The sequence below is a fragment of the Halichoerus grypus genome, chromosome 12 (assembly GCF_964656455.1).
Source record: "Halichoerus grypus chromosome 12, mHalGry1.hap1.1, whole genome shotgun sequence".
Taxonomy (NCBI): domain Eukaryota; kingdom Metazoa; phylum Chordata; class Mammalia; order Carnivora; family Phocidae; genus Halichoerus; species Halichoerus grypus.
In genome coordinates this window covers 9703780-9719067 of record NC_135723.1, presented here as the reverse complement: position 1 = coordinate 9719067, position 15288 = coordinate 9703780, and the positions used below count along the sequence as shown (strand labels likewise).

Sequence of the window (15288 nt, the reverse complement as noted above, 5' to 3'; positions counted from 1 at the left end):
TTCCTGTTTCTTCCACTGTCATTGTCTCTCTAGTGACCTTCTTGTTTTCTCTTACCACCTGGGATTCATGCATCCTCAACAGAATTAGGTATCATGAGCCACAACTTCTTTTTTTTTTTTTTTTTAAGATTTTATTTATTTTTGACAGAGAGAGGGTATACAAGCAGGGGAAGAAGCAGGCAGAGGGAGAGGGAGAAGCAGGTTCCCCACCGAGCAGGGAGCCCGACACGGGGCTCGATCCCAGGACCCTGGGATCATGACCTGAGCCGAAGGCAGACGCCCAACCGTCTGAGCCACCCAGGCGCCCCGAGCCACAACTTCTTTATCATGAACTGGATTCCCTAGAAAGGAGGTCTAACTAAGCTGTAATGCCAGTGTACTTTTCTTTGTTTTCAGCACAGATACTTCACTTCCTTGAAGTGGGTATATTTTGCCGTCAAAGACTGACGGATTATAGTCCTGTAATTGTACTTATGTTTTATTTAGAAGAGTAAGGTCTGTTTCTAAAACGTATCTGTGGTCACACCAGGGCACAGTTGGCAGAAGCTACGTAAGAAGCATTACCTGTGAAATCCCATGAAAAGAGCTCTGATTGTGAGCTGTGTTATTTCCTAGCAGTCCCTCTGTCATCTATTTAATGTCTCTCACTTTGGTAGATGATGGATGCAAGTGACGGGGCCTAGATTTCAGACACAGTAACATTTTAATAATTTGATCACGTTAATTTAGAATTTACTACATTACCACCACACCAACTAGGTTTTACATGATTGCTAAAGAAAGCATTTCCCAGGGAGTGCACGGTGTAAACAAAATGTAAGGGGAAAACATTTCCGCTATTTTAAGGGAACAAATGGTATTTCAGACCATATAGAGACCGTGCGTGTGGTAGTAATCACAGACGGCCCTCATGAGGTGGTGAAGATTTCCACTTAGCAGTATTGCTCTCGGAATTTTTTAGGTACTGGGAAGGGCAAAACATGTTCAGTGATGAATATATATCACAGAGGCAACTTTGCTTATCTCATTTGTCTGAATAATGACGTTTGATTTTACTATAGGATTTCATTAATGTAATAACACTAAAATTGCCTTGAGAAGTCTTGGGACTCCTAATCCTAGGTTTTGTCCTGAAGATATAGCTAGAGGCCAATTAACAAAGAGAATATAGCTTTATAATGGAGTTTGTTTACACACATTACCAAAACCTCTCGTTATTTTATCATTGAGAAGAGAAATTGATTCTAACACTGATCAGTTGCGCATTTTCAATCCTGCGTTTGTGGCAGGAGGGGTGCTTTATCTGGTTTGGATTAATTTATAACAATTTAGCTCGCCACTGCAGTGCAGACTTCCATAGTGACAGCAGTTGGTTGTTTTTGTCTTTCTGTTCAGTTCTAAGTTTTTACTGTAGCCAGAACTTTCTATGATTAAGAAAACAGTTTTTTGTACAAAATTACAGATTACACTGAGCCACAGGGTGGTGGTTTTCACTTTAGACAGAAAGTCTGAGTTTTTATGAGTAAGTTTTCAAGATGAACTACCATTCCATAATTGCATAGTGGTAACAAATTAGGACATTATGCAAGAGATGTTAAGAATTTCCTGAACATTTATTGGGGTATCATTTGGATCTTTTTTTTTTTTTTTTTTTAAACTAAAGGAGTTTATAGCTGCACTGTTCAATCCAGTAACACTGGCCGTTTGTGGCTGTTGAGCCCTTGAGAGCAGAGATGGGCTCAAAGTGTGAACTCCATGCCAGATTTCAGGGACTTAGTATGGGGGGGGGAAAGTAAAATAGCTCAATAATTTTACATTTTACGTATTACATATTGAATTAAAGAAATATTAAAATTAGTTTCACCTGTTTCATTTTATTTTTTATAATATGTCTACCAGAAAATTTTAAATTACTTTCTGTGACTTGCATTACCTTTCCATAGGACAGCACTGGTTTGAGGACATCCACAGATAAGCCAGAATGACGTGTAATATAAAGATCACTTAGCCTCTCAACTTATTTTTCAACCTATTATAATCTAGGTTTTTCTCTCACGGTTTTACTAAGAATTACTTCTTCAGAAGTCTTTCAGAGGTGGTTTATTTGCTGTATTCAGTGGCCTCTTCTTGGTCCTCATTCTTCCCCGTGTCCTGTTTGACCCTTTCCTTCCTGACTTTCTTACTACAACATGGTGCCTAGGTCCTTAGCCTCACTTCTCAGACTATTTCTGAGCGCCCTCGTCACTCTTGTTGCTTTCCGTTATAGATGTAGTTACCGGCCAAAACTCATCTTGGCCACTTCTCTTCCTCTCGTTTACTTCCATGGTTTTAGTCTTGCCTCTGTGTCCTTGTCCTCCAAAGCAGTATCCTCAGCCTTGTATTCTCTCCAGACTGAATTTCCAACTGTCCTGGGCGGTTCTGCAGGCACCTCAGATTCTGGGTCTGAGAATCAGAATCGAACCAATTGTCTCACTTGCTGACCTGACTGTATTAGTCAGTGATGTAAGCACCTTATTGTTCCTGCTTCTCCACAGCATCAGTCACAGTGGGCTGTGGATTTTGCCACTGTAATGTGTAACGTATCTTCTTCTTCTTCTTTTTTTTTTTTTTTATTCCACGCTTCATCATATCTTCCGCACTCTGTCTCTCTCTCCCTTTCAAGACTTTAAAAACAGGGTAGAGGCACATTCTTCAAAGACCTGTTCTTATATTTGATAATCCCTCGCACGCATCATGCTGTATATTAGCTCACCTGTGTAGACTTTGGCGTGTGGCCTGTTCTTTCCCTGGAATGTCCTCCCCTCTGGTCTGCCTTCTGCCAGTTCTTCCAGAATGGCTCACAAAGCCCTCTGATTCCCGTTCCTCCACCCCCATTTGCTTACCAGTCTTGTGCCTGCCACCACACTTGTCCCTTCCACCTTCGTGCCGTCCTCCAGTTTGCAGTTGCTCCACTCGTAGCTTGTCCTTGCCTCTGGCGGGGTCTTTCCTCTCGCTGGAATGCTCCCTGCCCACCCCAGCCCCAAAGTATTCTGCCGTGACTGGCTCCTTCGTGGCTCCAGTACCACCTCCTCAGAGGAACCTTCCCTGACTACCGTGAACATCACACACTCATGCGCACGGACACACACCCAGCAGACACTCTCTCATCCATTTCCCTACTCCCAGTTCTCCTTAGTGCTTCAGAGCACCCGAGGAGTTACTACTTATTCGTACTTGCTTGTCCCCATTGGAATGTAAGGCTCCAAAAGAACATGGCATTTACGTCTTCTTTTCTGTTACTTTCCCAGTAGGCAGTCAATAAAATTTTTTTGAATAAGCGACAGAAACCTTTTTCTCCTCCAGGGCCTGCTCACTCTCCTCCTGTATGATTCTCCAAGGCTGCATTATTCCCTCTTATTTATTTATTGCCTGAGCGCTTTGTCCACGACAGCACTTGTCGAGCCTGATGGTCCTCCCCTCTGTTTTCTCTTCTGATGACCAACTGTCACTAGAGACTTGTGGTTGCTCCGATTTACAGTGCCTCCATTGCGGACACGACGTAGACATTTTAGGATTCTTTTTTATAGTTAGTTATGTCCCTTCCACTCAAGCAGCACCTACTGTGTGCCTCCTGTGCGCTGGCCCTGATCCGGTGCCGTCACCGTGCCCAGTACTGTGTGACGCGAGGAGCCACAGTCTTCCTTCTCTGTGTCTGAACCCAGACTTTGGGCAGCCTACAAGCGTTGTCATACTGGAGAAGGGCAGGATGGATGGTTGGGTTGACAGTAACCCTCTTAAAAGAGAGGAACCACCTAGACCTCAACTTCCTGTTTCATCTTGCAGCTCTTCACTGTTGAACGTTGTTAGAAGCTTCTTCACTGCCATCCTAGGTCTTCTCAGCAAGCTGACTCTAGGCAAAGAAGAATGGGGGAAAGAGTACACAAAGATAACTGTTGTGAGAGAGAGAGCATGGCAGGTAGGAGAGACTGAACAGTGTCTGCTGAGATGGTCTCCACTGTCGCCGAGCCAAGGGGAACAGGTTTATGATGAGTCTGGAGAGCCAGGCAGGAGCTCGAACCAGCCGGGGTTTGTATGCCCCGTTAAGGAGTTTGGAAGTTAAGACTAATGGGAAGCTACTGAAGGGTTTAGGCAGGGGGGTGACAGATCGGATTTATATGGTGCAAAAGATCCTTCTGTCTACAGTATGGGCAAAATAGAGCCTAGCAAACCATTTAGAGGCTGTGGCAGTTGAGCACGAAACTGATGGTACCTTGAATGGGTGGTCTATAGTTGGAGAGAAATAAAGTCTAGAAATGCTTACATTTATGATTTAAACTCAGTAGGATGTAGTGAAACCTTAGCTAAATGAGGAGAAAGTGGGGAGAGAGGAATGGCCAAGGTGATTCTTGGTGTTTTCTTCTACCTTGCTGGGTGAGAGTGGCATTCCCTGAGGTGACAGTCATTGGCATACGGGGAATCTGATTCGGGAGGGAAAATAGTCTGGTTTGGGCATGCTGAATTTGAGTAGCTGTGAGACATCAAAGGGGAGAGATTAGGTAAGCAGTTGGTTGAAGAGGTCTGAGCCAGAGATAAAAATCTGTGACTCATAATGTCTAGGTGATAATTAAGCCCTGGGTGCAGATACACTGTGTCAGGTGAGAGTGTGGCGTGTAAAGAGCGAAGAGCCTCAAGATCAGGCCGTGGGAAACCCACTGAGTGGGCCTGTAAAGGAAGATGAACCAACAAAGGAGACAGAAGCAGTAGCCAGAGAGTTAGGAGGAAAACCGGGATGGTGGTTTGTTGTGGAAGCCAAGAGAAGAAGCGTCTATAAACAAGGAACGAGCAGCAGCAGCGTCAGGCACTGCTAAGGTGGTGGTCGGGAAAGCGCGGAAACAGGTCATTAGATCGCAGTGACCTAGTGACCTGCGGCAGAGGGAGGAGCAGACAGAAGTCAGATGGAGGGCTTGGACATGCGTGGAAGGAAAGGCAGTGCTGGCGTTCATTATAAACCTCTGGCGGGAGAGCCACAGTGTGACGGAGGGGACAGGAAGATACAATAACCAAACAGTGGGACCAGTCTGTCATGTACAAGATGTTGTGGAGTAGAGAGAGGGGGCAGGCAGCAGACCCTCCCTGGAGGGCCAGAGGGGGCGTCACAGAAGGCTTTCTTGAGGCACCAGTGCTTTGTTGAGACCTGCCGTGCATGGAGTGAACGATGAAACTAAATTTGCCAGGCAGAGAAGGGGAGAGGGCTTCCTGAGCAGAGGGAATACAGAAGGCAAAGGCCTGAGACGTGGGCGTGCACGTCTTGTGTAGGGATTATAGCTTGTTGGATTTGGAACGCAGATTGCCTGTGGGATGGGGGCAGGAGGTTAATCGTGAAGAGGAGGCGGAAGCCAGATCATAAAACACCTGAGGTGCTGTAGTGAGGTATTTATACTTTATTGGTACCAGTGGTTCTCAGTTTATCTTTGGAAATATTCTTAATGGCAGAAGACAGTAAGTGCAGCCCCTTTCTGAAGCAACATAAACTTTTCTTTCAAAGGTCATTTCATTTTAAAAAATGGAAATGAATTTTATATTCTAGTGCATAATATATGTTTGACTTTTTATGTAAAAGTGCCTTAGCTTATTTGGGTAAAAGAAAAAAATGACCCCAGGAAGATGAACCTTATTGATTCTGTGGCCTTGGGTAGCTCTCTCTTGGCCTGTCGTCAGATACGTCCCATTTGAGAGTGTGTCCATTGTGAGGATCATCATCAGACTTACATTATGGCAAGGTCACTGTACAGTGAAGGCTGGGTTGAAGGTGGGGGAAAGCTAGAGGCAGGAGGGTAGTGGTCCAGGTAAGAAATGATGAAAGCCCAAACTTGAAGCAGTGGGGGTTTTGAGATTTAGGACATAGCATTGGCATGCCGGTGACTTCACTAGGTTGAGACATGGTTGAAAAGGAAGGAGACAGAGTACTTTAGGAGGATTCCCCCCAGTGCCTGACCTGGGCATTGACATTGGGAGTATAGAAGGAGAGGCGTGGGGTCGGTGGGGTCGAAGGAAGAGCCCTTGCCTGAGCTGTTTACTGAACTGATGGCCTTGCTCATTAGTGGGAGTTGAAAGTGTGGCCCATTTCAGCCAAATGAAAAGATCTGATTTTAATTGGATCTATGAGTCAGCGAAGGGCTCAGGATGGAAGTCATCAGCATGTAAGTGGTGGTTGAAGCTTTGATAGTAGATGAGATAGTAGAGGGCCAGCCAGCAAGAGATCTGGGGTCACACCAATATTTAAAAGGAGGGAAAAAGGAAAAAAATCTCGAGAAAATGGTGAGCGAGCTCTCGAGGAGGAAAGTATCCAAGAGTGCGTAGAAGGGTGGTTTGCCAGGCCAAATTATACAGCGGTCAGTGCCTACAAAATGGTGCCTTGAAAGACATTCATTAGATTTGGTGGGTCTTTGATTATTAAAGATTTTGCGATCTTATTGAGAACAGCTAGATCTAAGAGAGGGGGCAAAATCCAGATTCAGCTGCACTGAGAAGTGCTCGCAGGTGTACAAGACCGTGCTTTCTAGAAGCTGAGCTTTGAGGGAGCAGCAGGGAGTGAGTGTGTTGGCTAGAAAGAAATGCAGAGTCTTAGAGGATATTTTTGTATGAGTGGCTTGGTTTTGTTTTTAAGGTGGGGTAGATGCACATTTCTGTGCTGAGCAGGAGCCAGTGTAAGGGAAGAGACTGTGTAAGGCCTGTTGCCTTACACATCGTAAATATATTGTAAAAATATTTGTTTAATGAATGACTGCTTACTGTTAAATTTGTCAGTCTTAGTTTCACAGGCAAGCTGTATATGTTTTAAGGGCTACTTGCTTTTTCTGTATTATTTTTTTAGCCTCAGAATATTCTGCTGACAAGTGAATCTCCACTGGGTGACATTAAGATAGTTGATTTTGGTCTTTCAAGAATAATGAAGAACAGTGAAGAGCTCCGAGAAATTATGGGTACTCCTGAATATGTGGGTAAGTACTCGTAAGAGTGGGTTATGTTCTGTGTTTGGGGTCAAGCATCGTCTTCGTTAGGGAACTCACATGTGGCGTGGGAATAGTGGGGCCAGCCATCTGCTGTGTTAAAATTCTGCCATCAGAGAGCCCTTCTTTTGTATAAAAATTTAAAAATGGTTAACATTAAAGAGTAAAGTACCAAATTGATGATCCCTTTCCTGAAGGGAATCAAGAGAATTTGAAGGGATTGCTTCTAAGAGGAATCAAAGAGGATTTTCTTAACAAAGTGTAGGATACCAGGTTATCTGAAGGTGGGAGGATATTTAACAAGTAAGGACCTCTGAAGAACTTTAAGTTCATCATAAACAATGTTAAAGTAATGGCAAGCCCTGTGAAACAGAGGGCATTCTGTTGGATTAATGCAAGGTTGGGAGCTTCTGGAAGAAAGAAAAAAGCGCTAAGCCTTGAAGGTACTAGTAAAAGAGCAGCTGAAGTGATGAACCGTGGCTTTTAGGTTTGGTACAAAAATAAGTAAACCATGACTTTTTTGATAGACCGGAAGAACAACAGGATGCTAAGGGATTCGTGGCCTGAATGAGGTTTAAAAAAAAAAAAAGAAGAAAAGATATCCGTAAGCAGAACAAGGCAGTGAAATAATCTAAAGGCTGTGACCAGGAGTTTACAATATTAACATTTAAAATTTCAGAGATGAAACAGTTCTTCGTAATTACTAGGCCTGCGATGTAGCTGTGGAAGGGCTGTGTAGACCTGCAGGTCCAGAAGCGGATGTAGCTGTGGAAGGGCTGTGTAGACCTGCAGGTCCAGAAGCACGGACGCCAGGCTGCCCGGGTCACAGACACGAGTGTGGACGATGTCCAGGGGGGCGGCAGGCGGGTGAGGAGGCTGTAGAGAAGGCCGTGGCCTGGGCCCCAGGGGAAGAATATTCATCTGAGGTTAGAGGTGTGAAGTGGACGGACAGGCTGTCTGCATTCTAGACTAGGGCGTGCGGCAGCCTCGGCCTCCTTTCAGAGGGGAGACGGGACCGGGGTGGCTCCGGTGGGACTTCGTTTACAAGGGAGAGTCCATTCCAGGGGACAGATAGGGTTGAGGGAAACAAAGCTGTTCGGCAGTGAGGGGACAAAATCTAACTCAAAGCTTTAAAGTAAGTCCTACGATTTGAAACAGATCCTTAATTAGGTAATAAAAGATAGCACGGTGGGCAGGAAAACCACCTTCAAAACGTTGATGCGTTCTTCGTGGGCTAGAATACTTCAATTTCAGTGCGCGTCATGACCACGCAGTAAGCTTTGAGGATGGGGCTTCTCGGGGCCTCCTCTTGGAAAGCCCGGGTCCTTCAGCCGGTCGCTCGAGAGCTTTGTCAACGGGAGGGAACGCGCAATGATGGGCTGTGAGTTGAGAACCCTGTAGGAGTTATTGCCCTGAAGGAGTTTTGTTATGTTTTATGCTTTCTATTCTCTGGGTAAATTCTGTTTTCTACCAAGAACTTTATATTTTCCCTCCAAAAAACAGAACTATCTTTATTATAAAAGTAATTCCCAATCCAAGAAAACTAAAAATAATTCAGAACTATATAATAGAGAAAAACAAGGGGGCCTCTCCTCTCATTCTTTCCTGCACTTGCAGAGGTGAGTGTAAGCCTCCCAGCTTGTTTTCCTCACAGAATCATCTGTCTGGGCTCCGTCTGCTTCCTCTGCCAACTGTGCATGTGACCTCAGTCCCGAAATCTCTTTATACCTCCCATTCCTCTGTCCCGAAAATGGGGCTCTCATAGTACTGCCATACTGGATTTGCTGTATCAAGCTCTTAGATCCATGTTCAGCTTATCATAAACACAGGAAAGGAAGCTACTGTTATTTCCTGCTCCCTCCTCCCAGCATCTTTTACTCTTTGGTCTCTTATTTTACTTTCTCCTCGAGTAATTTGGGTGCTATGCATTTCATTTTAAATTTCCTAGTAGTTTCTTTTAAAACCTTAGAATGATGTTCATAACCTCTGTTTCACAACTCAGTATCAGAGGTTGAAGTTGAGGAAATTAGCCTCCCTAGCATTTTCTCCCAACCTTTTCTTCCTCATATTGTGTGTCGTGTGTTTTGGGGGGGGGGGGGGAGGTGTCCCCAACCAGTGATGAGTATGTGACTTGAGTGTTTTGTTTTTTCTTAGGATTAGAACATCTTCATTCCCTCCCCCCACCCTTTTTTTTAATTACCACAGTTGTTTAGTCTTTGATCTGTTTTTAAATGGATTCAATACTTGATTGCCTGTCTTTTCTTCCTACTTTTGAAAAAACTCATTTGGTTGACTGCATTGTATCAATGAGTGAGTTTTTCTTTCAAGGAGGATTTTCGTGAATTTCTCCTAAGTTCTTGCACATTTGAGAATGTCCTTTGTATGGCTTTATGTGGGACAGCAGTTCAGTTAAATGTTATGAAAGCATGCTGTTTCTCAGGACTCTGCAGAGGCAACTTCGTTGTCTTTGTGTCTGGTGCATGTCAAATGAGAATGCTGTTTTTTCTTTAACCCTGTTGACGGACTTTCTGTCAGTGGGCAGACATTTTAATAAGCCCCCTCTGGCTCCAGTATGGAGAACAGATCGGGGAGCTGGAATGAGTGGAGGTCAGGAGGGGAAGGTGCCACGGACTCGGTGGGGGCGGGAGGGAAGCCGAGTTGTGGATGACATCGAGAAAGATTTAAAAGCAGTCATCTGTTAGGTAGGATGCTTGATCTTAGCGGGTATGGGAAGAGGAAGGTGTCAGAGTTGTCCGTTTCTATTACAGCACTTAAGCATTCAGATATTTTTAAAAATATTAAGACCCAACAATGGAGGGTGCTGGTGGGAAAATAAGTTAATTACATCTAGTCAGACTTTACAGTAATTCATGTTAACTTATATAAATGTTATTTCATGTTAGCCCAAATCTTGATGGTGTCTTAATAGAGTTTCTGATGAGTATTTTAAAAAAATGTTTTGATTTCAAAGAGCAAATTAGGAATTTTTTTTCACACAGCTGAATGTTTTCTTGTTTCTGATACTAGCTCCCGAGATTCTGAGTTATGATCCTATCAGCATGGCGACGGATATGTGGTAAGTTATTTATGAAAAATTGATCAGATTGGTTTCAAGAAATGAGTATGATACTAATTTTTCTTACATTTTCATTCTAATTTAGGAGCATTGGAGTGCTTACATATGTCATGCTCACTGGAGTGTCACCTTTCTTAGGTGATAATAAACAAGAAACATTCCTAAACATCTCTCGGATGAGTTTAAGTTATTCTGAGGAAGAGTTTGATGTTGTGTCTGAGTCAGCTGTTGACTTCATCAAGACACTTTTAGTTAAGAAACCTGAGTAAGTATTTAGTTAATATTGATCTTTGTCAATTTTTGAGTGATCTGCTCTGAACAAAAGCAGGTTAAACTGAAACACCAAAATGAAGGCAGGAAAATGTAGACATTAAATTAGATGAAACCTTGAGCTTATTATATCTGTTGAAAGAAAATGTCAAAAATGAAAACGTTTCTTAGAAAACAGTGAGCTGCATCTCAGTCTCACAGATACTGTCTATCTGTTCTTGGTCTTCCAAAAGGGCTTTTCAGAGATATCTTACTTAAAAGTATTGTTCAACATTGTGGGAATGGCATTTGCACACAAATGCCAAAACTTCTAGTCTTATTCTGGGATCACAGTAAGATTCTTGTCAACTCTTCATACTTCCCCAAATATAATACAATAAATATACCTTATGCTCTAACTTACATATTTTTAAGATTTTATTTTTTAAGTAATCTCTACACCCAGTATGGGGCTCAAACTCAACCCTGAGATCAAGAGTCGCACGCTCTCCCGACTGAGCCAGCCAGGTGTCCCCCGGTATGCTCTAATTTATAATTGAAGTTTTATTTTTTATTTTTATTTTTTTAAGATTGTATTTATTTGAGAAAGAGAGAGAACGAGTCGAGGGCAGAGGCAGAGGGAGAGGGAGGAGCAGACTCCCCGCTGAGCAGGGAGCCCAATGAGGGGCTCCATCCCGGGACCCTGAGATCATGACCTGAGCCGAAGGCAGACGCTTAACTGAGCCACCCAGGCGCCTCTATAATTGAAGTTTTAAACTATCTTGTCTTAAGGGTGAAATGTGTTTCTTTTTACAGAGATCGAGCCACAGCCGAAGAATGTCTAAAACATCCGTGGTTGACAGAGAGCAGTATTCAGGATCCTTCTTTCAAGGTGAAAGGGGCATTAGAAGAAGCAAATGCGCTCCAAGAAGGTGATTCTGTGCCTGAAATTAATTCAGATACTCAGAAACCAGAAACCGAGGAATCAGTTGTAACAGAGGAGTTAATTGTATTTACTTCATATACTTTAGGACAATGCAGACAGTCTGAAAAAGAGAAAATGGAGCAAAAGGCCATTTCCAAACGATTTAAATTTGAGGAACCTTTGCTACAAGAAATTCCAGGAGAATTTATCTACTGAGCAGTACTTCCCTTTAGAACTTAAAGATTTCTACATTGAAACCATTATTATTATTTATGGACTTCTGGCCAAATGGTACATGTACTGAAAGTGGATAAACCAGGTATCACTGATAGAAATTAAAATAACTTTGTCAAACTTGTGGAGTTAGATATATGAAGACAGATTTATAAAGCTGCCAACCAGGAGTTTTAACGGGTAAAGTTTTATCTGTGTCAATGTTATTTTTTTAAGAAGGGAGATGTTTGAACCTTTTGTTTCTAAATCTTGTTTCTCCAGAATGAGAATTTGTTATGCAAAGATACCTGTATTTACTTTCTTTAAAAATCCAAGTAAAAGTGCCAAATTAACATCTTTGTAAATCTATTTTGCAGTATTCATGTGTATCTATATCTGCATATCTGTATGTTGATATCTTTGCTAAAATTGATACTTTTTCACTTTGGATTTTTTGAGGGGAGTAAGCTTTTTAATTAGGTATCTTCCAAATTTTGAGTCCTAGAATAACATCCACTAGAGTTTGATAATGTCTTATTTTTATATTTTATTATTGCTTTATATTGACTTGATTTGACTTCTGTTGTCCTTGTTTTTGCCTAATGCTTGTAACCTATCAGTGAAAAGCCCTGGCTAATTTTTTTTTTCTTCAGTGTCACTAATAAGAGTGGTGTTGATTTTTCACCTCAAACTATTCTGGTTTTAAGGTCAAGGTTAACCAGTGCTGACCTAGCCGTTTCCCTCAGCACACCTTACCCATCTGCGCTCTCTCAGGAGACGGACTCGGGCCACCTTCTCACGTGCTTGTCACCTAATTTTGGTCACTTGCAAGTGTCAGTGTGATCTGATCAACACGGTGGTTGCTTTGGTCAGTGAAAGACGCTATTACATTGTTTTTGTTAATAAAATCCCCCAGAGTAGGGTAAGAGATGGAGCATATTCGTCCTAGCCGTTGAGCCTCCACTTCTGTGGAGTTTATGTGCCCTCAGACTATACTGGGAAACGTTATAAAAAGCCACAATATTTATAAACTGTTTTGTTCATAAAAAATTTGACCTTGGATACTTTGTCATCAGGGAAGCAGCCATGTTCCCAGAAGACTTACAAGAATTTAAGTTGATTAGGATGGAACACTTCGGTTGTATGTAGGCCCCACAGTGAACAATACGTTCCTGTTCAACAGTGGAAATGTACAAGTGTATGCCGTGTAACTTAAACAACTAAATATCCTTCTCACACAAAAACGTCTGAGTAGTGTCCTTATTTACCTTTTATTAGGCTCGGGCGTTAAGCTACTTGTGAATACAGTTGGTCTGTCACCCGAGCGGGGGCTCTCGGGGGCGCACACGATGCTCTCTGCTGCGGGAGTTCTCAGGTGCCAAGAGTCGTGACCGGGGCAGCCCGACCACCTGCTGTAGAGCGCGTGCCGCGTGGTGTGTGGGAGCCCGGCCCCCCTGGTCTGCAGTCAGCCCCAGCCTGCCCTGCGGGTGCGGGAGCCCCAACGGTGTGCACACACCACCAGCTGAAGTGATGAGGCAGCTCCAAACATGAGCTCGCACTGTTTGCTCACTCAGTTCGCTTCATTTGTACAGTTTCTCGGAAACCAGCATTTCTAACCAAGCTGTAGACGGAAGAAGAGGAAGTTCTGCCACAATGGCAGGGTTTTCTGTGGAAAACCCAGGACCACTATGTTAAGCCTCAGGTAAGTCTTGGAAGAGGTAAAACACAAGTTTAGGCACCTTTTTGTAAACATCTCTCTGGCAAAAATAGGAGGGGGGGGTGAGAAAAATAAATACCCACTATCGAGTGACACATTTTCACACTCGATAGATTTGTCACATTTTAAAATCAGAATCATTTAGATAACATTTAGATTTTTTTGTAAGCCATTTTATATTACATTCAAAATAAATACCTTTAATATAGTTGCTGTATTTGTTTAAAAAAAAAAAAGACCTCTTTTCTCGTAGCTGGCCACTTTGCTGTCTGTGGTGCGCTGCTTCTCCTGAGCGGCTTTTGTAAGCGCCTGTAAAGGTCTACGGACATCTTCTGACTCAGAGGATGTAAGCAGAGCATGAAGAGCCTTCACAAAACTGAGCCAAATAAAGTCTTTCCAGTAATGACTTACCCAGTAGCCCTGTACTTACCTAATGCTGCTCATGTTTTCTTTTAACAAGTTTACAAAGACCCAAACCAGTATTACTGAATTTGCTCATAGAATTTATAAGCCCATGTTCAATAATAATAAAATTCAACATTGTCGTATTTTAACCTGATGAGAAGTTTATGAAATATGCAAAGCGTATTAGTGGTTTTAGTCAGTTGGGAAATGGTGTTTTAATGTTTTGTTGTTTTCACGTGAAAAGTAGGAGAAAACGCCACACCCTTGTAGTTACAGGGGAAGGTCGGGTGCTAATTAAGAGATACCGCAAACTCCTAAACTTTTACAAGTGACCTCAGTTGGGAAGAAAATTTAATAGAGAAGGTTGGGTGCTAATTAAGAGATACCACAAACTCCCAAACTTTTACAAGTGACCTCAGTTGGGAAGACAATTTAATAGAGAAGGTTGGGTGCTAATTAAGAGATACCACAAACTCCTAAACTTTTACAAGTGACCTCAGTTGGGAAGAAAATTGAATAGAGAGGACGTTATAAAGGTTGAGTTACAGTCCTAGTAACGTAACGTAACGCCTGGTGTATGGTAGCTCAGTCCACGATTAGCACGATCGATCTTGGCACCAACGCAGACCGTTTTACGTAGGGGGAAAGGTCTTCGGCCAGGTTATTAACAAACTAATCCTAAATACGTTTTAAACTCACACACACTTGTAAGAATTTAAATTGGATTGATGAAACTAAAAATAGTCAAAATTGTTCAAGGTCCTTTACCACATAGTACCTTCATTTAGTTGCAGAATTTAAAAACTAGGTTAAAAACCTTCATCTTAACCTCAGGAGCCTTAATCTCCAACTACTGTTTTTGTTGTGAGAGGCGGGGATATAATTTGCAGAGAGGGAAACGTGCAGACCTACATCCACACTGGACGGCGTCGGGCGGGTGCACGCGCCCTGTTAACTCGGCTCCGTTGTTAGAGTTTGCCTTGTCCTCAGCATGATCCTTTTGAGACTCACCCACGTTGGGGCTTCTGTGGGTAGTTTGTGCCTTTTTATTGCAGGGCCGTACTCTGCACATAGCAGTTTATGTGTCCGTGTCTCTGTCCGAGGAGCCCTGGGCTGTTTCGGGTTTGGGCTGTTGTGAATAAAGCTGCTTTAGATACTCTTGTCCAAGAATTTTTGTGGACACACTGTCACTTCTCTCAGATTCAGTGAGTAGAATGCTGGGTCATAATGGGATAGATGTGTACCGAAGTTTGTGAGAAACCCCCCAGTGGTTTTCCTAAGTGACTGCACCATCTTCCATCTCTGCCAGCAATGCCGGAGTCCGCCTGGCCGTCTGATTCATGGTAGCCGCTCTCGTGGGCGTGCGCTGGCTTAACCTGCATTTCCCTGCTGACTAACGAGGAACGCTCCCTCGTGTGCTGGTTGAACCATTCTTTTGATAGTCCTTTATATAGTCTGGATAAAAGTCCTCTGTCAGATTTATGTATTAAGTATTTTCTCCCACTCTGGCTTATCTATTTTCTCCATAGTGCCTTTTGAGCAGAAGGTGGTTTTCATTTTGGTGAAGTTCAATTTATCAGTTTTTGCTTTCTGTATCTTCTTTTAAGAAGTCCTTACCTACCCCAAGTCACGAATATACCTTTTTTTCTTTTTTTAACCTTCTAGTTTTAGCTTTTATGCTTAGGTCTGTGATCCAGTGTGAATTACTGTTTGC

The 15288-nt window shown here is 42.9% G+C and overlaps 1 protein-coding gene across 2 annotated transcripts in view; it reads left to right on the top strand.

The window, feature by feature from the left end:
* STK17A (serine/threonine kinase 17a) overlaps nt 1–12696 on the top strand; it is a 40912-nt gene extending 28216 nt beyond the window's left edge. Inside the window, exons 4-8 of one of the 2 annotated variants that reach the window (XM_036090715.2) lie at nt 6854–6980; nt 10017–10065; nt 10151–10330; nt 11131–11246; nt 11346–12696. In XM_036090715.2, the coding sequence (XP_035946608.2) occupies nt 6854–6980; nt 10017–10065; nt 10151–10330; nt 11131–11246; nt 11346–11455 (582 nt within the window). In that variant the 3' untranslated portion in view covers nt 11456–12696. Of the gene's footprint in view, nt 1–6853; nt 6981–10016; nt 10066–10150; nt 10331–11130 lie in introns of both variants that reach the window. The other variant, XM_036090714.2, reaches the window with a different exon arrangement.
* Nucleotides 12697–15288: the final 2592 nt, after the last annotated feature.